General features: G+C 41.6%; 1 protein-coding gene across 6 annotated transcripts in view; it reads left to right on the forward strand.

Annotated features, from left to right (window-relative positions):
* Nucleotides 1-26,396, forward strand: part of vav2 (vav 2 guanine nucleotide exchange factor) — a 179,906-nt gene that overhangs the window by 32,159 nt on the left and 121,351 nt on the right. For all 6 annotated transcript variants that reach the window (XM_067573821.1, XM_067573823.1, XM_067573822.1 and 3 more), the window contains exon 2: nucleotides 18,804-18,920. In XM_067573821.1, coding sequence (XP_067429922.1) covers nucleotides 18,804-18,920 — 117 coding nt within the window. The remainder of the gene's footprint in view (nucleotides 1-18,803; nucleotides 18,921-26,396) is intronic.

The raw sequence follows: 26,396 nt of genomic DNA on the forward strand, positions 1-26,396 counted from the left end.
CTGCGTTGTATGTGTGTGTGTGTGTGTGTGTGTGTGTGTGTGTAAGAGGGATAAAAGTTTGTGTAAGTGCAGTGTGTCGCTATATAAAGATAGTATCTGGGGTTTATTTGCCTGTATATATTTTCTCTTAGTCAGCGCGATAACTTCTTCGATAAGCCTAAATGGACTGTTTGTCTCTTATGTTATCACAGTCACATCAGAATGGACACACATACTGTACACGGTATGTGCATGCGCAAGTGCACACTTGCAACAAAGCCAGACAAAACACAGACACACACATGGAGACATACACACATTCAAAGAAGAGATTCCAGATAGTGTTACATATTTGGGCAGCCAGCCCGGGGAATTAATCAGCTGTACAAGTCAGATTTATTTGATGAAACCAAGATACTGTAACGCATGAAGCCAAAATTCAAACACGGTCATTCTCATTGAAGAAGAGGAATGTTTACAATATGTTTACCATTTGAAATTTTAATGTGGCAAAAAGGACATTTTTTTTTTGTAAAAATTACATTCAACAAATTTTTAGTAGCAAATGTTCATAATAAACATACCTGCAATTTTGTTTTGCCTACGATATGGGCTCCTGGCAACATGATTAATGTGTACTTCTAGGAATGAAGAGGCCAGAATGAAGTACTGTTGGATTGTCCTTCATGAAATTTAGTACAGATATCTATGGTAACCACAGCATGAATCTGTATGAATCTGGTCATCCCCTGACTTTTCATCTAGTGCCATCATCAGGTCAAAATTTCAACTTGTTCAACACTTTTCTTTACAATGAGCATTACAGCCTCACAGTACTGCTTGGGTGGCTGTAGACTCTTAGTTATGTTTACATATGGGTAATGCAAAGCACCTTCTTATGGTTAGGGAAAGATAGATGACCTGGTTACATATTGAAAAAGTCAAAACTTGAAGCATGAGATAGAACATGTTGGCTTCCTCAGTTTGCAACCAAAAAACTATCTTCCCCCTAACTTTAAAGGAGTGTTTTAGCTGTCTTAACCTAACAACAGTTTGGGGTACAGGGCACAAACCCTGCTCGCTGGTGTCAAAGCCCCGTGCTTCATACATCCCACCATTCATCTACAACTCTGCTCCAGCGCCTTAAAAAAAAATAAACTCAGAGAAACGAGGTGACTGCACAGATTCCAGTAGTGATGCAACCTGCCTCATCCAGTCCCGTATAAATCACTGCACACAACAGATGTAAGAAAAACCACACACATAGAGTACTAGTGGCCCACAGTAACACGCATTCATGCAGAAATGTGGAAATCCCACTGATTTAGTCAGTAAGTGCAGCTGTGTTTTCACATGAGGACTGAGCAGATAAAACCGCTTTGGAAAGAGGAGACAACAGACAAAATGAGACATAGTTTTTTATCCCGAAGAGCCCGAGTTGAGAGGGAGATTGTATGTGTGATTAGCTAAGAGGCTTCATCTGGATGACTAACTGCTAGACCTCATATTAGCTGTACCTGTGTGATATGTTTGACATCCTGTTGTCCAAAGTGTAATTAAAAAAAGAACACTGTTAGTTATTTAAGGTTTTGTGCAAAGAGTTTAATGCTTGGCAGTGCAACAGGTCGCTGCCAATCATATCGTCCAGCCTTGTCAGAATGGGTGGAGCTCAGATGTGTGATTGGAGGCGAAGAAACTTTTCAGCAACTCCGGAGCTAATTGCGTAGTTTTGGACAGCTGTCAGCTTGTCACATATCTGCAGGAAAAAGACATAAAAAAAAACTTGCGCAGCTCTCTCCAATCCACTGCTTTAAAGGGCTCCCTTGGGTGTGGAAGATGTTTCCCATAGTCATAGATTACAAATGATTTGATCCAAAACTTTTTAAGCATTCTGCTTCATATCAGGCCCATGCTATGACTCTGACCTGGGGAGAAAATGTATTTATTTCATCATGCGTGTCGTGTACTCTGTCAGATTTGTTTTTCTCTCCTGTGCCCCATGTCAGGATATTAAAAAAAAAAAGGGGAAAAAAAAAACAGTTGACTTGTCCGACATCCAGATATTAGACCCGCAGTGTTTGAGCTGTTGTGTGTCTGCGCTGATCAAATATTCCATTACTCTGCCAGCTCCCCTGCATGTAATAGAGTGGACCAGATCCATTTCCAAATAGCATTAGACTCTCAACACTCCCACTCTCTCGCAACAGTATCCAAATAATTACCTCTCCCTACATCTGCTCGCAGCAGCCAGCTACAGTCTTGGCCGGTCCTGTGACACCTAATGTGTACACAGAGCTGATAGAAATGATTGTTGTCACACTCCGCCGGCATCCATCTGTCAGAGCTTGAATAACAGCGCTGCTTTGCATCATTTCTTTCTTTTTTTTCCCCCATTTTTTTATGATCATGCATTGCTTCGTTTTGTGGAACGATAAGAGTGATTTCGTGAGAGGCTGCTGTTTCTTGGAACAATCCTGAGGCGTGTTTATTGTGTACTTGTGCGTGCATGTGATGTTTTATTGATCCTCGTAGGGAAATCTTCAGGCAGCCCTGCTCAAGGGGTCAGAGGTCAGAGTCCATCTTAAACAAAGGATTGTTTTCGGTGCGTTTTATTTTTCAAAACAAATAGATATTAAGTTTTAAAGAATAGCACACAAGACAAATATTTATTTCATTCATGTCAATCAGGACGCTGTATTGACACAGCAGAGTCTCAACACAGAGTTCTCCTGTTAAAAAAAAAAATGCTGGGCCATCCAATAAAAAAAAAAGTTGAAGCTGACTCAACTTTTACAGCAATATAATGCATTTGCCAACACTCAGTTCAAACTGCACTTCCTTGATCTTAATTTATTTTCTCGCAGGTACCTGAGTCACATGCTTTTATCACCACGCTATTTTGAGTCTAAGGTAAACCACAGTGGTTTTCCTCCCCTGCAGCTCTGATCCATTTTTTCTTCTTTCATTCGCACTGAGAGTTATTGTGGTATTGCTAGGCAACATGTCACCGATGTCAATCACTCGTGTGTCGGCAAGCCGCACCAGACTTTCAACCGCAGCGTCATTTAGTCAGCCAAAAACACAGTAGTCATACACAAACAAGAAAAAACAACATACCCGAAACCTTAAATACTTCACAATCGTTCCTCCGTGAAGATGTTTTAGTTCATATCAGGTTGATTTCTGCTTCTGAGATCATATCGCCCGTAGCTGTAGATTTATGAGTGTACATGACAATATATTTTGGCTGTGCAGTTTACAAACATGACTTCATTAACTGCCTGTTGGCCTCCTGCCTCCTTCAGCTGGTTTTCTCCTCTTTAACGAGCTTGACTTGTGTCCTGTTGTGGGAGACAGTGATGTCAAGTCACAGGCTTGTTCGATTAGCTCAAGGAGGGGAGTTCACTCGGCTCCGTTGGTCTTCCTAGAGACAAACAGACATATTTCTCCTTTCCTCCACCTCTGCCCTCGGGTGCTTTTTCGTCCATCCATCTCCTACTCCTCCTTCTCCTGTTCCTCCACCCTTCCCTCCGACTCAGACACACCGTCTCTCGGCTGTGTCTGACAGTTAAAAAGCTGACACACTTTAGCGGCTTTCAAAAAAAAAAAAGAATACATGAGGAAATTCCCATATGGGTGTTAGCTTTGATACCGCGATATGGAAACCTTGTGATTCAAGACAGCAAACACGTTGGAAAAAACGCCTCAAGGACGCTCGTCATGATGGCTGATCTGGTGATTAATGATTGTCCTTGAGGACGGCTTGTTTGCGATATGATTTAGCAAACTTGCCGTGCATTAGCTAAACTCACGGGCTGTCGTGTTAATTAATTTACAGATAGACTGATTGCAGTTGAGTTGATTGCTGCACCTTGCACCTAGCTTGTAGACACAGCTTTATCAGCGCCGTGTGGGGTTGTAAGGTCTTTATGGCAACGCCGTTAACTGCTGGCAATTTCTCTTGTTCTGCAGGGAACGCTCTACATCATAGTATAGAGACGAATCTATCCTCAGGCTTGTTTCTCCATCTCTGCCTCCTTTTTATTTCATTTCAGAAAATATCTTTGATTTATGCCCGGACCTCTCACCTCGTAAATCCCCCGGACAGGCTTAGATGATTAGTGCCTACAAGGCAAGTGTGGAAACACAGATCGATAAAAGTTTAGGCGGTATAATACTTCCCACTGAGTTCCTCGCTTCAAACAGAATCATCCTTTTGATGCTGTGAACCTGAGCTGCATATGCTAACATCTAATAGCAGTAACCTCCTCAGAATAATCATCTTTATAAATGATATAGCTCTAATCTACTTTAAAATAACTGCTATTCCTGTTTTTCTTAGGTCACCACATTCTCCGCTGCCACTTCCATCCGAAGCGCTCCACTCTGTTATTCAGCAGCTTAGTAGATGCCCCTCCCTCCAACCCTCTCTCCTTTTTTTTTTTTGCCATCTGCTTTGAAATTAATGGGCATGTTGGAAAGTAGGCTAAATCCAGAGTGACAGCTTTTTCTCCCTCCTATTTTTAAAGAGGTGCTGCAGGCAGTGTCCAACTGCGTGGGAGATGGAGAAGAGAGAACTGGTTTATCAAGCAGCTTCTGCCTGTTAGATTTTTCTCACCTCTGCCCTTGGGGATGCTCCTGAAACCATAGCTCACGGCAGCACTTAGCTGTTGATGATTGGCTGCGTCGCCTTTTCACCGATCCTTCAAGTTGTCGACCTTATTGCTTTCATGGCTCGGTTATCATATGAGAATAAACCGCTTGTTTCCTCCGGCCTACAGTCAGTCCCTCTAGGATGCTGTAGAGTTTTGTTTGTGATTATTTAAGGATCAAAATGAAAGAATTTGCAGGGAAAAAATCTAGGAAATTGTGCTTAAATGTGCAACCAGTTTTTATTTTTTTTTTTAAAGAACTACCTGATGATCACAATATATCATCAGTGAGAGTAAAAATGAGGGAACTGGAATGAGAATGCTGTTTGTGGGCTTTTGTGTTCGAAGCAGCTAGGTTGTGTGGCCAGGAGGCTGAATGTGCCTCCATTTCTCCCTGAATTCAGTCTGTAAGGTAACCTTATTGCTTCTTACTGTGATGGTGAAATGACAATAGGCTCCATAAAACGAAGATTAGATTAGATTCGGAAAGGTTTCAGTTTTGGTAAGTTGGTGAAAGCTTGGTTTGAGCAATACCTTTGATGCCTGCCTGAGAAGACAAACTCGGGGCTAATGACGCACACTTCTCTGAGGATGGATTTTTATCCGACTTTGGCTTGTAAAATTGTTCAGGAATCAGTTTGTTTACTGCAGAAAACTCTTGTGATTGCTAACGTTGATAACATCTCTTGCTGTTTGATCATATCTGTGTACTAGGGGACTAAAAAAATGCAAGATCTCACAAATATTTGTGAATTAGTGAACAGACTGTATCCTGTCCAATCCCAGAATTTCCTCTGCTTCTCTTTTCACTCATGATTAATCCATGTAGTTTCATCGGAAGCAGCGTTTTACATGCAGAGACTGTGTTAACATTACGTTCTCATTTGTTATTAAGCATATGTGATCATAAATATTTTCCTCTGTAGCCCCTCAGTGTGCAATGAACACAATGACTTGGCTGAAAAAGAAAGATTGCTGATATGCTCTTAGAGCCAAAATGAATGTTTTATAGCATTTAATACAAAATGAAGCACTCCCTCAAGATATCTGTTGAATATCTAAACACACTACACATGTTCTCAGTCTTATCTTTGATGTACAAAAAGGAGAATAACCCCGTTCCTTTCTGGCTTTCTGTACACTGCTGCCATGTTGTTGATTTCAGACATGGTACGTGGGCTAAAACCTCCAATTATAGAACAGGCAGAGTGTTACATCTGAAAGGCATAAGCAGCAACATATGGGCGCGCATACACACACACCCTCTCTCTCTCTCTCTCTCTCTCTCTCTCTCTCTCTCTCTCTCTCTCTCTCTCTCTCTCTCTCTCTCTCCCACACACTCACACACACACACACACACACAGCATATTCACATACTCTTTCCATGCTTGAAGCTCGGGGCTCTGATCTCTCCAAAGGTTTCCTCCTGTGGCCCGTGTGCCAGACTGTCTGGAGAGCTGTGGAGGGGCTGGCGTCGCCTCGCCTGCAGGATGAAAAAGCCAGTAACATTTGCTTTCTGTGGCACAGCAACCAGCCTCTCTCCTCCTCTCCTCCGTTCCTCCCCTCCCGCCTCCATCTCCCACCACCTCCCCTCCTTCTCTACTCGAGGAGGATTACCGGCAGAAAACTGGACGTTTGATCCCGCCTTGCTCTCCACCGCCGCTGTATCCGTCTGACGGGGCTCTTTGTATCTCTTTCTCTCCCAGACTTCACGATGTTTCTCACTCACTGTCTTAAAAAAAAAAGATAAGAGCTAAGGCTTTTTGCTGTCTGGTATTTGATTTCTCAGATTTAGCTGTAGTCTACCTGGGAGCAAGCAGGACAGCTGGGTCACAGATATGTTGAGAAGTTAATTCAATTTTGCCGGGAATGGGGCTGAGAAGATCATAGAGACAGGTGTGGGTCATTTATGACCATTTCCTCAGATCATGTAGAAGGAGTGATGTAAATGGATAATGAACTGTCATGAAGGTGAGAGGTTTTCACAACCAATCCTCCCTCTACATCTGTCTATAACGCTCATAAATACACAAAAAAAACACACTTAACCCTCCCATGCCTCCTCCTCAGGTGTCTCTTTCTTTCCACTGTGACACCGCCTTTATCTCAACAGTGATTAATTGTGAGGGACAGTGCCAACAAGCCTTCCAATGTAATTTGCAAAGGAAGTATAAACAGGAAGTATGCTACCCCATACATAATGTTGTTGACTGAGGGTGACAAAAAAAAAGTTGTGACAATGTGATGCGATGTGACAGAGGACACTATTCACTGACCTTAAGCTGTTGTGCTAAAGTGTAAACATAGGTACTTCATTTAGGTCAGACTGTTGATGTATTGGAGTTGAGGGAAGCTGCCCAGAACAGAAATACAGGTCCTATTTATTAAGTCACAAGCAGCTCTGGAAAGACCAGCTAACTGTGACTCATTTGTACTGACACAGGTCACATCATTTTAAAAGGCACTGAAGTGTTCATTGAAAAAATCCAGCTCACAGATGCTAAATATTCATCATAGATGTGTATTTTTGCAATGTGATAAAAAGGATTTTATCAAAGCAACTGTTGGTATAGAATCAAAAAACAATACTTTTTTCCGTTAAATATCAACATTTTTCTAAACAAGACCCCTTTTATTATTTGACCAAAAAGCCAAAGTTATCAAGCGCAGTCTAGACAGTTGTTTAATGCTGCCTAAAAGAAACAAAATAGTCTAGAATTCGCAAAAACTTGATCTAAATGAGGAACAATCTGTTCAAAGAAGTAACCACAATTACAAATTTGGTCAGACATTTGATGTCAGCTTTCAGTCATTTACTTTTATCCAATCTAAACACTTTTTAGTCTGTACCAAAAAAGCATTGAGCTTCAATACTTGGCCCTAGTCCTGATGTATAAAGAATAACGAATGCCATCGTGTGAAGCAATCCATCATTTCCACCGCTGAGCCCAAATCATCAGCTGTTTATCAGTTTAACTCATGATGTGGTTTCAGTGAGTTTTAGTTTGAATAATTAATGGGACATCAAGCCGAACCATTGTTGCTTTAGTTACCCACAGTTTAATGTAACTACTGCAAACTGATTTAGAATAATGGTTGAGCGTCGACGTGATCTGTGTTTCTGGTGTCGTGTTATGATTGTAAACACCTGCCATCCAATCAGAAATTAGTATTTTCCTGGTCATTGTGTAAACAATATCAATCTACACTGGCTGCAGTAGAACCATGAGATACCTCTTGGCATATGTACAAGCAGCTGTTTCTGATATTTTAAGTGTTCTGTGCAATCACTGTATCATCAGAATGTGCAGCATGTGCAAACATGACTTACCAGAGAGTTTAGGAAGGTGGTAGGAGGCACTTAGAGACTTGTTCAGTGACAAAAAAATGTGATTTATTCTGACCTGTGCAACAAAAAAAGTGTCTCAAAAAAGAAATGAATACAAGCAAATCAAACTTAACTGGCTAAACTCAGGATATATGACATGGCTAGTGATGTCAGTGAGACATGCTGAAAAGCATGGTAGGTATGATAAGTAACAAGCTAATCTACAACTCAAGAAACTCAGGACTTAAATGAATAAACATGAACTTGTCTGTCTTGATGAAACCATAAATGCAGGTGTAAATGTAACAACAATGCTGAACACAAACAAAACCCAGGATAATGTGTGAAAGCAACGCTACAAACCAAAGTTATACTGGCTAAACAAACAAATGACAAGTATGGAAAGAAATACAAAGTGTAACTGGGACAAATAGTGTGGTCTCACCCACTTTGTCACATGACTTATTCTCTGTGTGTTTGTTGTTCAGGCAGCTTCTCATGGAACCAAACTGTACAGCACGCTATGGTTTCATATTGCATTCACTCTGGTTGAGCGCCCGGTGGAAAGCTCTCCACTGTCCAGTGCACCGTCGAGTGGAAGCGAACTGTATCTCACGGTATCCACTCGTCCAATCACTTAATCTGTAAATTGGCCGATTGCTGTATTGTGTGTCGCGGCAAAGCCGTGTGATGATTGAATGATTGTTTATCCAAGCTGTGAGTATGATGAGGGCCAGTAATTAACAGGCTGTTCTCTGTGTTAATAGCATTAGTCACCTTGGAGATAATCGTAGCCATCAGGAGCACAGAGCTGCATCCCCCCTGTGTACCTGATCGCCTCCTTAAACAAAGGACTGACAAACATCCTGCCCTAACAATGCTCTCTGGTTCCTTTGTTTTGGTTTCTCTTCTGTTATGATATCAAAGGACATTTCAAAAAAGAACTTTATTTCTTATTCCTGGAAATACACAGTACAATATCAAGTTCCAATGGTGGAAGATGCAATCAGATTAAGTAGTTGTAGCAATTAAGGCTGCAACCAACGATTATTTTTTCATTTAAAATTAAACCGTGGATTACTATCTCCATTTTCTGTTTGCTGCATAAAATATCAGAAAATAGCAAAAAATGTACATCAAAATTTCCTAAACCCAAGGTGACAACTTGTTGTTTTGTCCAACCAAGCGTCCAAAACCCAAAGATACTCAATTACTTAGACTAAAAAAAAAGTAGCAAATTGTCACATTTCAGAAGCTGTGCTGAGGATTTGGGTCATTTTGCTTAAAAAAATGGCTTAAACGATTAACCCATTATCAAAATAGTTGCTGATTCATTTTCTGTCTATCAGGAAATTGAATAATCAATCAACAAGTCCCAAGTAAAAGTGTGGAAGTGTTATGTACTTAAAACAGCAATAGAAGAGGTGCTTAATATGAAGGATGCCCCATTCAAAATGTTAAATTGATTGATTAACCAGTGTTGATCATTTAGCTGCTTTACACTGTTGGATATAGTTAAATCTATACTAATATATTTCATAAGCTTGTCATACGTGCAATATACAATACATGAAAGGTCACCAGAATGTCTCACACACAGTTTGGATGTGTAGCCAGAAATTCATTACTTGAGTGTATTGTTGTTAATTTGGGAAAATACTTTGGTTACACAAAGTATAAGGCTATTATCATCAAGTTCTTTTCAGAAATAAGTTCTTGAGATGACTATAAAATTGGAAGAATTGACAAAAGAAATCTAATTCATCAATAGTGACTATCAGACTAATCAGAAGACTGTCATCTACACACATTCAGAAAGAGGACAGGGCTACAGAGGCTTTCTGTATATTCAGGGCTCACATAAAACTACAGGATTTATCTCTTCTCAGGATTTGTCATTTCAGCTTTTTCATGTATAAGCACAATTTGGTTTGGAGTCAGAGACGTATCAGTCCTTTTGATTAAGCCATATAATATGAATTTGTAAGTGTTAAGTGACTGCTAATGTTATTGTAACTCTGCTGTGTCAAAACACGTAAATCTGTTCAGGTTTCAATTCCTCGTTAGTTCTTCTGCCGTGTGTGTATGAGCCTCAAGCTAACACAGCTCTGCCAACGATTATATGAAACCCTGAGACTTAATGAGCTGTGAACGTGGCTTTGCTCGCTACAGTTAAGATCTTTATGTATGTAACATTTAACTTATGTGTATGACGCTCACGTTTGTTTTGTGAGGGAAGAAGTGAAAGGTAACGCATCTCAACGGGGGATCTAAATCACCACAATAAGCTTTAAGCTGTGAGGAAAACTCACCAGGAGAAAAGATAGATGCAGTCTTCCTCTCCTTGGTCTGATGTCATAAATTACCTGACCATTGATCCATGGGTGTCTGGGATTCTCGGCGGACCTCCTTCTCACATTCATCAAGCCATGAGTCTGCAGCTAAGCCTGAGTGGAAGTGCCTCAAACACACACTCCTCTCCTGAGTCTCCGCAGCATGGCCTGTTGCTTAGATACAACACAGACACGTATTTACATGAAGAGTGGATTGAACCTGGAGGACTGCATTATGCACCGAGATGTTTTTTTTAGCATCTTGGCTTGTTAGATTTTTGGATTTTATAATGCTTGACCTCTTTTCAGACCTGGAGTAAAATGGTTTAAACAATAGCTGCATCAAGAAAAACAAACAGACAAGAAAACAACACAGTATCCTCTGTCTATATAGACTATTCGAGGCTCGTGCAACAATCTAGGAAGGAAACGCAGGACAGCCACCAGGGCATCCAGGCGAATGATGATGATATTTATTATAGAGTCTCGTGCTAACTCTCGGTGCAAATGGAGACAGAGCCGGTCATGCAAAGGTGAAGCCTGTATCGTACAAAACAAAAACAGCAGAAACAAAAGTAGAAATCCTGTGTGATGTTTTTTACCACTTCAGAGGAAAGAAGCTTTATGAATTATTACTGATCCACTGAGAAAAGAGAGAGAAAGAAAAAAACAAAAAACAAAACATGTTTAAGGTCAGAGGAAATAGAAGAATCAGGTCAGGTAGAATGAAGATGATAATAGTGAATGCTTTTTGTTTGCTTTTGTCTTTTAACCTGCTCTTCTTCCTCTCTGCATCAGAAAGCTCAGTCTGAAGCTGACATGGACACACACACACATACACTTCCACTTTTATCACACACAGTCAGTGGTTAGGTGGTACCTGGAGAAAAATATCTTCTTAAAGCGGCCCACCAAGCAAAAGATAAACACCCTGTGTTATAAACAGTGATGTGTACGACTACTCTTGCGTGTTTAGTTCACCCAAAAACAGGCCTGTAGTATTTGCACGTTGTCACTTAATTTCTGCTGCTTGACTTCATTGACTGCATTTTGAATGAACTATTCCTTATTCATCAGCATTAACATTATTTATCAAGGGGCAGTTTGCAAATATTACTGGTCCTACACAGGCCTAATGTGTGAATATAAGCTACATGATGTGGCTGTATATATCTGTAGCTGTCTGCCTGGATTGTCTGTAGCCTATTTCAGAGCCAGACACCCAACACCCCAACCCCCCCCCCTGCTGCCAAAGTGCATACATTTGCCTTTGGCATACGTTGTCATGGCCAAATGGTAATGTTGAGCCATGACATATGTTATTAACATAATTTAAAGGTCCTGCTATTCAAAAGTGCTCACCACGGTCGACGTTTTCGTTCGAAGTTGCAGCGGAAGAGGCAGCATCTCTGTCGCCGTCAGCATCCTCTCTGACCGGGGCGGGGGACGGAGTGGGTGCAGGAGCTGGGCTATTGTTAGCTGAGCTACTCATGATTTGACTGTATTGATGATATCATAGTCAGGATGGATCTAGTTTTTGGGTGATGAAGTAGGTCTAAATGTTTCAAAGACAAAAGAAATTTCTGTTTTGGTATCAGTATCAAAACTTTATTGTGGTGCCCTACCCTTTCATTCTGAAATGTTTCGAATTCTAGAAAAATCTGACTTACTAATTGCTTTGTAATATAAATCTATATCCATTAGTAGTATTGAAACAAAATCTAATGATGTGAAATATATAACAGATGATAAATACACTGCTCAGCACTACCGGCTGGCATTTTAAAGCATCCCACAAGCTAAAAAACTGCCCCTTCTCCTCTTTCTCTCAATTTTATCCATGCGAGCAGATTCTTTGTTCCTGGCTGTGGTTGCTTCCGCTCCAGTAGTGAGAGGAAAGAGTAATACCTTGAAGACATATCGCTTCTCTTTCTTTTCACCATTCTGTTTCACTCCCCCTACCCGCCCCTCCCCTACGCAAAAGCTTTTTCTTTCCAAGGAAAGGGTCTCCTTTTTAGTTTCAGCTTCAGGATCACTGCTTCTCTTTTCTCACGAATGACCTAATATTTGTCCGTGTGTGTGTGTGTGTGTGTGTGTCCGTGTGTGTGTGTAGCCGTGTGGCGAGCATGTTACTGATGTCATGTAAACGCTTTCTTCCCTCATGCTGTGTGCTTCTTATCTCAGGCTACATGCAATTAGAATGTGTGCATGTGTTTTTATGAGTGGCCGGTGTAAAGGTGAAGGGAGACTTGATTTAATTATGTAGTCATGCTCTACAATCCCGGTGACTTTTCTCCCTTCAGAGTCTATGCTCTGAGAAGAATTATCTTCTTTTGTAATGGAGATTAACCTCACTAAAAACTGTACTTAGCCTTTTTAACTTCCATATTTTAACATGAGCCACCCCGCTAACGAAGCAGTTCTGCCTCGTCTGCTGAGGGTTGTACCAGATTTGAAAGTGTGGTCAATCCATGCCTGCTTACAGGCTTTTAGGGGTAATAGGATAAGATTAACACATTTGCATACTATTGCAATGAATTATTCATGCAGTGTCCCCTCCTCTAATTTGCAGGAGCAGGGCCTTTCTCCTCACTGACTCTAACATCTGGGTGACGTGGATGTAGGTGGGAGGAGGCCCCCAGCGCTCATTAATCCCCTCTGGGTGTCACCTGGCACATGCCACCTAAACACTTAATAACCTGGTAAAGAGGCCAAAACACATTATTGGACATTGTTTGCAAACATATATTTTTCCACCCTCATCCTGTGTGCAGCCCTTCAGACTCAAACGTTCATCAAAGTAGGTATTGATATCAAATAAGAGAAATCAAAGATCATAGACGAGGAAATCTGCGCTCTTGAAAAAACAGCTGGATTGATCCATGTTTCATGTTTTAAATAGAATAGATCACAGACTGACAGGGATGGATGGAACGCTCATTCCTATTGGTTACACCTGTTGGTGGCTTGTAGGATACAAAATCAAAGCTCAAGATTAGAAGTGGACTCGATATCTACATCAGGCTGCTTTGAAGGTCTGGCAGTCCATATTTTCAAGGTGTCTGCTGTACACACTGCTGCGCTTTGCATCTTTACAACAGTGTGAGCTTTTTCTTCTTTTTTTTTTTTTTTTTTTAAACAAACGTAAGCTTTAGTGAGACTTTGTCAGACCCGTTTAATGGACATTTTCCACACTGCAAACTGAAGCATTTGGATGAGGTTTATTTTGAAAGGCTTATCGCTGGCAGGCATAAATCTCTCCATACCAGAAAGCAATCAACACCTCCAGCTGTGAGATCATTAACCAAGCCCCAGAGTTTATGAGATCCATCATCACCTATACCTGGCATATATGCGTGCGCCTCAGCGTAGGCATGCGTGTGTATCGACTGGCGGAAACAGCTCAGCCAGCCTTTTTTTTTGTGGTCATGTAGGCTCCTGTGGAGAGGAGGCTGTCTTGTTGCTGCTCTCTCACCTGCTGAGAGCTCCTTTCCTGTTGTTCTGAAGGTGCGGAATGATTCACCACCCTAGACACAACAAGAGGTTATTTTTATGTGTGTGTGCATGCATGTGTGTGTGTACGGCAACGAATATGTGGCTGCCTCACAGCTCCCAGACAGGCATCAGTCTCTTTCATTGACTCCAATCTTCAGTCTGGCTGTCTGAGTATCTGATCTCCTCTCTGACTCACATCTTGTGCGCTGGCTTAAATTCTCATCTCCTCACTTAAATGATTTCTAAATGTAACATAGCTGCAAGCAGCCGTGATCAGGGTCCAAGTAAATTGTGAAAAATTGAGACCAGATGCAGAAGACTTGGGAGATTAAAATGATGAAATAGTTGTTTTTGAGATAATTGTAAAAATGTAAATTTGATTGTTGCAGCATCACCTTGAGGTCAGTGAGTGTCATTATATGTGTCTGAGTAGAGGATGGAATTTGGAACCCGCCTGCTAATTTTTGGTGTTTCTAGGTGTTACTGCTTGTGCTGCACAAACACTTTTAGCAGAGAAAAAAGAAGAAGAAGCAGCAGCGGTGGTTAGGGGAGACAGAAATGTGGATAAAGAGCAACACCATGGTGAACATTGAAGCATGTTTACTTTCTCAATAATCTTAACCCCCAGTAGACTGTTCTTTACTGATTTTGTCTGCCAGAGCTGAAGACATCTTCTTTGTTTGGGTCTTGCTGTAGACGTGAATCTGATCTGTTGTTTGACGTTCTCATTACCAGGCAGTAAAAACTGGCTGTAATTGCTCTTTTTTCTTAATTATTTCTCTTCTTCAAAAATCACCTGTAATAGTGATGTAATATTTCTCCTACTACTGGGGAAATAACTTTTAAAAATACCAAAAACAACATGCTCCTTTCTATTTGTGATGTTCTAATTTATTTTCAAAAATTCCCCAAGGCAATGAGAAAATTTTCATTTCCTGAGCCAAATACAAAAATACTCCTATCTGCAACCATATCCAGAGGCCACGCCTTAGTGCTTGTGAACATGTCTTGATTTGCAGAATTGTTTTGTCTGACCAGCTTGCTGCGGTTCTGTGTTTGTCCCGTTATCCAGCTAGTGCTAGCAGGGTCAGACAGACATTAGGACTGGCTTATTGATCCTATTGGCTTTCCCTTTTTCACATAAACTGCCTGATTTACAAGAACAATACTGTAGGCAACTTCATGTGAACCTGTTGTTTTCTCTGTGTCGGTGCTTTATCATATCGGATGTGTTAAAAGAACTTCACAGGCTCATAATGCATTTGACATATTCTTATACTTTTGAACTTCAGTGTGGTTTTGCCATCACTGATCTCTGATGTGGAAACACACAATAACACACATCCTTTTCCTCCAAGCTGAGCTCATGAACAGCACGGCACTACAGTAAGGACACAGTGTGCATCATACCTATGAACTGATCGCAGATAATTGATCCAGCAAACATGTTTTGATCAGATCAGTTCTTGTGATTCTGAAACCGTTCCCTCTGGTTCCAGTTTACGGTTTCCAGCCGTACAAACAGCTTCCTCCTCTTGCTATTTCTCCCCCATGGGTTACATTCACTCTTGGCTTTCTCCTTTTCAACCTCCCCTCTTCTCCCAACACCAAAGACCTGCAGTTTTGGCAAAAACAACCCGCCTTTCCGTCTTCCTCGAACATCCACATCCGCACACTCTTCCTGCATCCCGTGGCTTTGATTCGCTGTTGTTCAGGTTTTATGAGGAAGCTTTAATTTGTATCTCCTTATGATATGAGCATGTAGGAGTCTGTGCAGATAAGGGCCACCCTCCCAGAGGAATAATGCATTATTCTCTGTGTGATGTAGCGTAGTGATATGGTAGAGGGGCTTGTCAGGGGTGTGACAGGTCTTTGTTACCTGCCTCCTTCCTTCTCTGCACTCTCTCCTCTTCCCCGCCTTCCTGACAACATGTCTCCCTCTTTTAAGCGTTGTTTGCTCTTGACTGAGAAGTCAAAATCAGAGCTGTCGCTCCAGTGGAGCACACAAGCCACCTTGTAAAAAAATTCTACTGCCATCCTACAGCTGAGACCACCTGCAGGCGATCTCTCTCCATCTTTTTAACTTCCCCATATATCCCTCCCCTTCTCCTCATTCACTCTCCATCTCTCCCTGACCTTCCATTTTCATCTCTCTCCACCCTAAAGGGATTTGATCTGATGAACACTGCATTTGCTTTTTGGGACTGAAAGCATTGTGAATCACAAGTTTTTAGGAGCCTGTCAAAGTATTAAGTGAGCCAGAAGTGATGCGTGTGCTCACAAATGTACACACAAGCATTTTTCTGTGTCTACATGCATGTTTTTTTTGGTTTTTTTTTGCTGGTCCTGTGTGGGAAGATGTCTTTATACAAATAATTTGTGTTGTCACCTCTGTTCTGCAGTGTTTTGTTGAGCGACACAGGTGAAAAAAAGGATTGTGGTTTTACAGACTTTAAAGAGTCTCGGGTGACACAAAAAACTAATAATGAAATTGCCAAAAGGGAACAAACACCTGCGAGCTGTCTCCACTTGCAATTTACTTTTATTGCCATGTTTTAGTCTTAAAACCAGAAGTGGGAGTTTTTTTTTTTTTGATTAATCGTTCAGTATATAGTTCTCAGAGACCAAGGTGACATATTTAGCTCGCTTATTTTGTTTAAACAACACTAATGAGCCAAAAGGAATTCAAATTACAATGACATTAGAGGGAGAAATTAGAGATAATAGAGGGAGAATTAGAGAAATTAGAAATTAGAGGGAGTGTTGCAGACCACAGTGAGGTAATTCCAAATGGATTGTGTTGAAGGCAGCCTCAGCGTTAGGAGATGACCGCAACCTGTTTATTCCCAGGTGCACACTCACACTCCCCCACTCCACAAGAAATGCTGTATTTTTCTCCACTGAGATCATAGCAATTCTCTCTACCTCTACCCTGCTTCTCTTATCGCCAAACATACATTAGAATGTCAGACACATCTTCAGCCTCCTGATCCATATCTGCAGAGCCTCTCTCTCTCTCTCCTCTCTGGTCTCCAAACCACTCCAGCAAATGTTACCTTTTCATATCTGGGCTGGGAAAATAAGCTCCCCCCTCCAAGCCTCACTACACCCCCCCTCTCCCCCCCACTGCACGTGAGGATTTGCAGGCACGATAACCTTCGCTGCTGAACTGCAAATGTCACTTTGGCTAGCCAGCCAATCGCATTTCTTTTCACTGGCCAGTGCCGCTCTCTTATGGGGTTCACACCCATGACACTAGGACTGAACAGATGTGCACACATGAATGAGAATGAGTCAGCAGGGCTCTCAGGTGTGGCCAGGAGAGGTCGACTGAAATACCACAAAATATCAGGAAACCATATCAGATGAAACTGTGCTTTTTATCTGAAAAATGAGTCGGGTGTGTAACAGTGAGTTTGTTTTTTTTTTAGTGTTTATCCAAAGCGTGAAAGCTAATTAGTACAGCAGGCTGATGCAGATGATCTCTCTCATGGTCAGTCGTAGCAACAGGAAGCACTATCAAGCTTCAGCACAGTTTAAATGGGAACAATCGTGCGCTTTTCAATACCTGAGGAGCGCATCTCACTACACCTGAATACCTACCGGTGCTGCCATTGTTACCTTGGAACACACGCTAACGTTTACCCGACGTGAAGCGCGGCTACCGAGGCTGACGGTTGTTTCACTAGTTTTTATGCAACAGCGATTTACAAGGTTGAATGTTGTCAAAGCTTTCAACAGAAACAGGCAACCCATTTTGCTCCTCATAGGATCTCTCACTCATATCTCTTTTGTGTGTACATTCTGCCTCCGCGGCCATCACTTCGTATCGCTCGCACACAGAGGAATGAAAGGGAATATCTGAGCAGCATCTGGATTTGCATGCTAGGTAATGTGTTCTTCATACACAGAAAGGTGGGATATGGCAGGCGGTTATGCTTATCATTAATATTTCAATATTCCTGTGCACTTATTTCAGACCTCAGGGTTTATTTGTGTGATGTGATATTTTAGGGGAAGACCATCAATATCTGTGAGCAGAGAGTAATTATTACTCAGATTATTAGTTTCCCCTGCATAGGCTACCAGTCTTAAGTTCAAATATGCTTTATTTGCATGAATGGGCAGTAACCACTGGTACCGATATGCAATAATCTAATATCTAATATATTTTATCCGTCATGCTTTAGTTTATAGGTACTCAGACCTGCTTTAAACACTGCACATTATACATATTAGTTTAAACCTTTGTTGATGGCAAATGCAGAGATTAATAAAGGGAATGCTGTGCACTTTTTTTGATTGTGACTTGTAAACCGCACTTATCTGTACTGAAAGGAAAACAGAAAACAGAAATATCATTAATTACTTACTTGGCAGCCCTTTTTGTTCTGTATCACCTTATCAGAATCTCTAAATACCCAGAAGAGATACGCTTGTGTTCCTTTTCATAAGAACCTATTGTTATCATTTAAAAGCCTTCACTAAATGCCAGAGCTTCAGTGTTTTTCTTAGAGACATTTCCATGGAACATGGCAGATTTTGTGACCTGTGACCTTTTAGTGTGAAGTCAGGATTTTAGTCCAACAGGCAGCCTTTACCCGGGGACGGGTCTTTGCCGGCGGGCTTGTCCGCGGACACCTCGTCTGCGCTCTGATGTCAGGAGACAGGCCCCACCGTGGCTTTCCTTATCTGGATCAGAGAGGCAGCCCATCAGCCTCAGGAGCAGCAGTCAGCCTGCTCACCTTCTGGTGCTGAATAATCGCTCAGACACCATGAGAGGATGAAATAGAGAGCCTGCCAATCATCAACCAGGAAATTAAATACTTACAAAAACACTGTTGTGGTGATAGAGGATATTAAACAAACTGGTGGAACATGTTTTCAAGGGCAAATATATCTGGCTGTTTAATCACACCATTAGAAAACAGCTTAGACTGTCACTGTTGCTGGAATTTTGTATTCAGTTCAGTATATTTATGCCATTTTTGTTTCCCTTTTGTCTCTCTTTTGTAGTTCTTGTGTTTGAAGAACATCAGGACATTTCTCAAGGTTTGCCACGACAAGTTCGGCCTGCGCAACAGCGAGCTGTTTGACCCTTTTGACCTCTTTGATGTCCGGGACTTCGGCAAGGTGAGTTCTTAAAAAAAAAAAAAAAAAATCACGCTCTACTTACCGTATCATCCTCTAAAATGCTCTGCACTTGAACTGACACTGTCATCAGCTCAGAAGCGCTCGCTGCCTGAAGGCTACGTTCTATCTACAGCAGGTGCTCAGAGACGTGATGCTGCTTGTGTCCCTGATGGTATCATTTAGGAGTTATGTCCTTCTGTTGTCAGATGAAAACCCAAGACGTGGCGTGTGATATTTTTGCGATCTGATTTTTCTTTTTAGATGGACTCACATACTGTAGTTTTATGACTCTTGTTTTGTTTTGCTTTGAAAAATATGTGTGTGTGTGTGTGTGTGGCAGAGTGCATGCAAAGACTGTATCCCCAAGTTGTCTTTGCAGCTACATGCCCATGTGATTTACTGGGGTTTAAAAGTAGTTCAAAGTCAAATCTGTCAGTTACATTAACTTCAATATGGAGTAGAGAGCTCAGATGAGCATGAGGTGTAACGCTTCAGGGTCAACGATCTCATCTCATGTCAGCGACTGGAGTTAAACTCAAGTCTGCTTTTTAACAGTCTGCTGTGAGAATACAGTATGCATGTGTGTGTCTTGGCTCAGACTCGCTCGCACATCATATCAGCTTTATGGAGAGTTTTTTACGGGATATTCAAGTGGATTATTGCATTTATTCAATAGGTATACGTAAGGCCTCTGCCTGCAAGGTCCTTTTTAAAAATTTTATCCTGTGAGAGGATAGGGAAGTGGAATCTTAGTGAGCTACGTTCAAAATCTTACTTGTTGAAGCGGCTGCTTAGAGATGTGGCCAGAAGGTCAGCTGTGCCTGTCTTCACACTCTTTGAGCTCAGACATTTGGGAGGAGATCAGAGTAGAATCACTGCTTATTCACATTTAAAGCAACCAGTTGAGGTGGTTCAGCGTTTGATCAGGATGCCTCGTGGATGCTTTGCTTTGGTAATAGTCCAGGCACGTTTTTTTTTTTAACCAGTTGGACGTGCCCAACATAGAACCAGAAAACTCTAGGGGGATGAATCACTTATCCCGACTGGACTGGGAATGTCTCGGGGTCGTTGGAGTGGTTCACTGGAGAAACACATCTGGGTATTTTGTTCAGTCTGTTGCCTCTGTGATCCAGACAGATGGATAGCTGGTGGAAAATGCGCAGATGCATGGATGTATCAGTAGAAAACTACATATTCCTGCAAAAAAAATGGGTTACAAGGTTAACATCTTTTGGTTTTTTTGGTTTTTTTTTTTAAAGCTCCTAGAAAAAGAGCTGGATGATAGGGAGGGGGATTAGGGATTGGCTGGTAATCCATGATCGGCATACCTTGTTGGTTTCAGCTACAGCTTCCGAAAGTGAATTGTTTCTCTATATACTTCCTAATCTCTTTGACTGCAGTGTGTGTTTGTATGTGGCTACAGAGGGGTGAGAGGGCGGGGTAGCTTCTCTCTAGGTTAGCAGACTGTTAAAACAAACAATGAGGATAGTATGATGTCATTAAACTGATGATGACAGCTGATGCCGTTGCGTCAGAATTGGTGCAGTGGGAATGTTAATACTGTAGCTTTTCAGTTGATTGAAGGAACATGCAGAATTCCAGCAGCGGGGATTACTCCGAACAGGTGGGATCCACATAAACCGTAATACCTCTCGCTGTGATGGAGAGGATGTATTTGCGAAAAGTCATCTGCTCATTTATCTTAACATATCTAATCTGATTCAATGTATCCACTCTCCCTGAGTCGGGCTGAGAAAAGAAGAAGGGCTGAATGAAAGATGGAGAAAAAAAGATGAGAGAGGAGAAAAAGGAGACAAGGGCTCATTTGGCAGTTTGTAGATGAACCACAAGACGATGTGTGAGAGTCAATGAGCTCTCAGTGAACGGTATTAAAACCCAACAGCAGTCAGAATCAATCACAGTGGCCCTCCATATGTCAATTTGGAAATTGCTTTTGTATGGTCTCAGCGGTGGCGGGCTTGTCTCACCATTGATTTCCCATTAAGGCCAAACATCACATTATAATATATTGAATTGAGTAGATCCCTACTAATGTGGCATACATTTAAATAGTGAGGGAAAAGGGGGCTGTTTTATTTCTGCAGTTCAGTTCTTTGTTTTTCTTATCACTGGATGGGCTTTTTCCTCTTTTGTTGCCTTCACACAAAAGCGTCTTTGTGTGCACATCCGATGGCAAACATTGGAAATCCTAAATTCCGTCATATACAGTATATCACAGTACGCTATCATCCATCTCTTCTTTCCATATCATTTGTCATCACTCCTTTGTTTTCACATTACACAAGGACAAAATAGAAATGCTCAGCAAAAGCATTTATACAACTTACGTCTCGTTGAAAAGTGAACCAGCTTTGGCGCTTGTGCAAATTTTAATGAAAGAAACCTACATCAGATCTTTTCAACTGAGCGCTATCTAAAAATCCACCTTTTTAAAAACCCATTTTAAAGAATGACTAAGATCAACATTTTGTAAACCTATGAACAGCTGCAAAAACAAATCCATGAATGGAGCTTATTTTTCATTTTTTACAGATCTGATTGGATTTTCTGTTGATTGAACCTGGACGTTATAACATTTTCATTGCTTTCTGAATCTAAAGCTTAACCATCAACCATGTAAAGAGTGGAGAGTAGGCGTTTGGGTTGTGGTGCAGTCAGACACTCACTCTGGATGCAACTGGTATGATCCATCAATGCAAAGTCACTTCAACTGACAGTCTTTGCTTGAATTTATACCCTGGTTCTCACTCTTGCATTGTGACTAGAATATCAGGTTTTCTTAAGATAGATTGGGTTGCCATAACGGTGGTTTCATCAGTTTGAAATTGAAGTAACAGCAATTACAGAGAATAAAAGAGAGAAGCAGGAGAGACTTCGTAATGGAAGAAGAGGTGGAACTTGAGCTATGTCCCTAGTGGCTCTCCTTTAGAAAACAAGTAGCTGTGTTTGCGAAGATAAAGCCGAAACTGTAGATTTTTAATCTCTGGAAGAGTAGATTTAAAACAGAGGGGCTGTGGGGAAGAGAGGGAAGGGAGAGGGGTTTCTGATAGCAGCTGCCTTTATAAACATTAATCAGCCCCTATCCACCTTTCATACCTCCATAGTGGCTACCAGGGGCCCCAGAGTTCATCTCCCTTGGCCTCTTATTGCCTTCTTTCCCTCTAATGATGCCTTTTCCCGGGTTACAAGCAAATGGAGGCTGGGGCCAACTGCACAAAGCTACAAAAAAAAGTAATTGCCCCTTCAAAACCTCCCCCATCTGTTTGCAGCGGGGCTAGCATTGAAACAAATGGACCACATGCCCTACTTGATGTCCTCTACTGATTTTAATTTTCATTGCTCAACTCATTTCAACCAGGGATACCCTTTGCCACATACAAACATGAGCTAGTGCTCCCTTGTTCCGATTACTTTTCGCAGTGGTGGAAACTGTCCGTACGGTTTCATGCACATACTTTATCACAAGTACTTCACTCCATCGCACCCTAACCCATCCCCCATCATTAGAAATTCATTATGACATCATTAAACCAATGAAATACAGCTTATTACAGTAGACCCCAGAGAACGCTTTTATTTAAACACCTCCCTCCATCCGAACCCAGCCGCCTCGTTTCCTTTCTCCCAACCTATTTTAATTAGCCACCAAAGGAACATTGCTGTCATTTAAATGAACATGGCAATCAGTTTATTTGGCTGTTGCCATAATTAGCATAATTAGCCTGCACCTGTTAACCATCTATCAACAGTTTGGTAATTTTCCGTCTGTGACTGGAGAGCAGTGAAGGAAGGAAGCTTTCTGACAGATTTGCCGTCTTCATTTAATGGAATAGAGTCATTTATTTGGAATGTAGACAGCGTTGTTCGCATCAATTCCTATCTCATCTTAACAGCTTCCGAGTCATGACTGACTGACTCGCGAAGTGTCGGACCCATCCAAGTGATGCTCATTGACTTGATGGTACAGAGTCAAGGTGAATGGATTTTTATTTTTTGTGCCGCATTTGAATGGAAATAGGAGCCTTAATGTGAGTGCATTGTTTATGTGAAACAGCCATCACTTGGCAGAGGTGATTCAGGTGGCAGCAGGCTAATTTTTCCAGCAGACTCAATGATTTGGAAATGTATGTGAACTTTCACTTCACAGCTTAATTGTTTTAACTGAGAAATTGAAGCGGTAATTATTTTTTTTTGCTTTATTATAGATTTGCATGATAAGTGAACAACTGAGGTTTTATTTCAACATATTTCAGGACTTTGCTCTGCATCACAACCCGCTGCAGCTTATTGTAACATGGAATACACAAAACACACCTTGAAACAGATGGAGAGTGGTAATGTGAAGGAAACAGAGGTCCCTTGATTTAATTTGCACCAACTGCTCCCTTTTTTTCCTTTTTTTTTTTTTTCAGCTGCTTTTCTTTCCCTCTCACTTCCCCCATCCATCTCTTCCGCTTCCTCACTGTCCTCCTCTCCCAACTCATTCATCTCACACCCACTCTCAGTGTGAGTATGTTGTGATAAGACTAAGCCAGCGGCAGGCGAGCCACCATTGTGTCAGGACGGCGTGATTGCCATTGGACGGCAGTGTTTGATTACCCTCTCTGCCGCTCTGAATCCCGCACACACACTGAACTCTGCTTCTTTCATTTCCTTCCTGCGCTCTGTGGCTGAAAATAGCTAGTTGCTTAGCATCCACGCCCAGTGCTACTAACATCTGGAACGTGCCTCAGCCACTGTTGGGCCTCCTGCCTGAATGCTATTTACTGAAGTAGGTTTTGACCTCAGCCCTCAGCCTAGCCCTGCGCTCAGTTGTTGTCACTTTGTGAACACTCACAAACATGCTAAATACATTCAACCTTTCAAATCCTTTGCCACCTTTAAAGCAAATAGTAAATATTAATAGATTTCTGTTGTTTTTATTATTTCCATTTGTGATGAATACATTTGAATTTTCAGACTAAAGTTTTCATTGTGCTTTGGGGGATTCAAAGGAACATTCAGTTTGCTGTGGAGTTTGTGAGTTAGCTGCAGGCTACACCTGAGGGTTTTTTCGGTTCATTTTGGCAAATCTGCACCATTGAGAGTCATGCTGCATTAGCTATTAACAGTGCTCCTTTGCTCTGTAACCATGGGTATACAGACAACAGTTAACTGGATTACTTCCACGCTGTTGAATAAGTCTCCGTTCGTTTATAGAGAGAGAAAATCTAAAGTTACAAAGGAATATTTGAGAAACCTGCATACTTCATTGACAAGCCACATTATATAAAGCTGCTGTGCTACTGTATATCCATTCATTCTGACTCTCTCACCGCATGTATTGTATGCTGGTGTTGATATCGATTCACCCTGTTGGAATGAAAAAGAATACCTGCAGAAAAGGTAGTGATTCATGCCTGTCATGTTCAGGCTGGGGAGAGTGCGCTAAGTGATGGAGGGAGGCCGAAGGGTCAAGCAGCGGGGTCGCTCACTCAGGTCAGCGCACCCCCCTCCATTACTGACCACATCCTCAGCACTGCACAAGAGGATTTTTAAAGCAATGATTCACAGTTACCTACAGTAGCCTCTTGAGTATTATGAGCTTGAAGTGAGGATGTTTTTTTAGAACAGGTTGATGGAGCATCCTCCTTATATTATCAACAAAGAGGGTATGACATCACCATGTTCTTTATTATCCCCAATGGTGAAAAGTAACTGCATTGAAGTACTATACTTAAATACAATTTGATTCTAGCTTATACTACTTCTTCATGGCTCATTGTGGAAGTGGATCACCTCACCTGCTTACATGTACAGTATCAGTAATGTAATGCAGAAGTTTTACTGACTAACATCGTGGCACTGCTGCTCTTACTTCCATAAAGGATCTGAATGCCTCCTCAACCACTGCCTATCAACCAACCACCATCCCTTCATCCAAGATTACACCCTTCACTCCCCTTAGAGAGAATTCATCTCCATACCCTTCTGTTAAAACACACCCTGCTGTCTCCTCAGGATGTGGCTGAGCGTCTTCTATCCCTGTGCCCTCTTACTTCACGCTCTGTCCATCACGACCCCCCCCAACTGCAAGTTTTTACATAAAGCTTCCAAGACATAATCAATAATTCATTCCAAATGCCACAGTGCTGATGATAATTCTCCTGACATGAATTATAAATGGGAACTTCCTCCCCCTCCCTGTGTTTAGACCCCCTTCCATCTCTCTCTCTCTCTCTCCCACAAGCTCATTATTCCTGCAGCTCGTTACGGTGATACCCACAGAAACAGGTGGTTGCTGAGCAATAGGTTGTTGTCCGGGATACGGTCTGCGTTCGCGCTGGGATCGGGGGATGCTGACTGTCGGGAGGCGTTTTGCTGTGGCCTCTAGGTGTGGAGATGTGATGGTTTGATGATGGTATCTATTTCTCTTTGGACTAGACGTTCCATATCGCACTCCGGTTCGCGTGACGTATGAGGCAAAAGCTCGAGCTCCAGATGACCTGAAATTTGTCATGTGGATGAAATCTTAGTGCCATCTGGATCCCCTCCAGCTGTTTCTTGCCCACCTGTACTGTTGTTTGACTTTTTTGTTACATTATATCGCGCTCTATGGAGATGTATTGCATTCCTAAACAAAAAAACGGAGCAGTTTTCGCAGTCTCTTATGTATTGAAATAGGACTTAGGATCTCCTACTAATGAAAAACTATTTCTTAATTGCATTATTTTTATTGCAGAATTTTGATATTTGTGTATCATAATCATGATACATCTTTATCCTTACATTGTATTCACCATGTTCATATCTCAAATGGAAATGCTTTACCTTTTTTCATCATTTCAAGGTAAAGTGAAAGTCTCTTAAATTACATGAATATGATAGTTTCTTGTTTTATGAGATGCTAAATCATGATAACCATTAGATCTGTCATGATAACTACTTTTGTTGGGGAATATATTGTCCCAGAAATAATAGTGATAAACAATATTATTGTCATTTTAAGTTCTGCTGATGGAATGATAATATAATAGCATAATAATGCAAGTCCACCCTTTCAAAGAGCAATGAACTTTTAATTCTAAAGAATATTCAGTCATTGGAATAAGAATGTGGAAAAAATCTTTTCCCTGAGCTGTAAGGTTAGTCAGGATTGCTTGCACACAGCTCCCTCCGCCATGTAACCACGGAAGTGGCCGGGCAGTAATAGTGGTGACTTTCAGTGGGTTTGGGAGGGGGTAGTGGCTCACCCTCGAGCTGCTTACTGACCGGGGTGACATGGGGGTGGGTGGATCGGAGGGTATGCGCTGCACCTCTGTTAAAAACGCCAACCCGCCATCACAAGCTGGGACAAAGTTATTTACAGTTAATGCCATATGACCGGTGCCGCACGCTTGCACATTCCCCACTTGGCACGTCCACAGTGAGGAATGGCACCAACTACTTATCCAATGTGACGTGAATAGCCTATTA

This window comes from Thunnus thynnus, chromosome 19 (genome assembly GCF_963924715.1).
Source record: "Thunnus thynnus chromosome 19, fThuThy2.1, whole genome shotgun sequence".
NCBI lineage: Eukaryota > Metazoa > Chordata > Actinopteri > Scombriformes > Scombridae > Thunnus > Thunnus thynnus.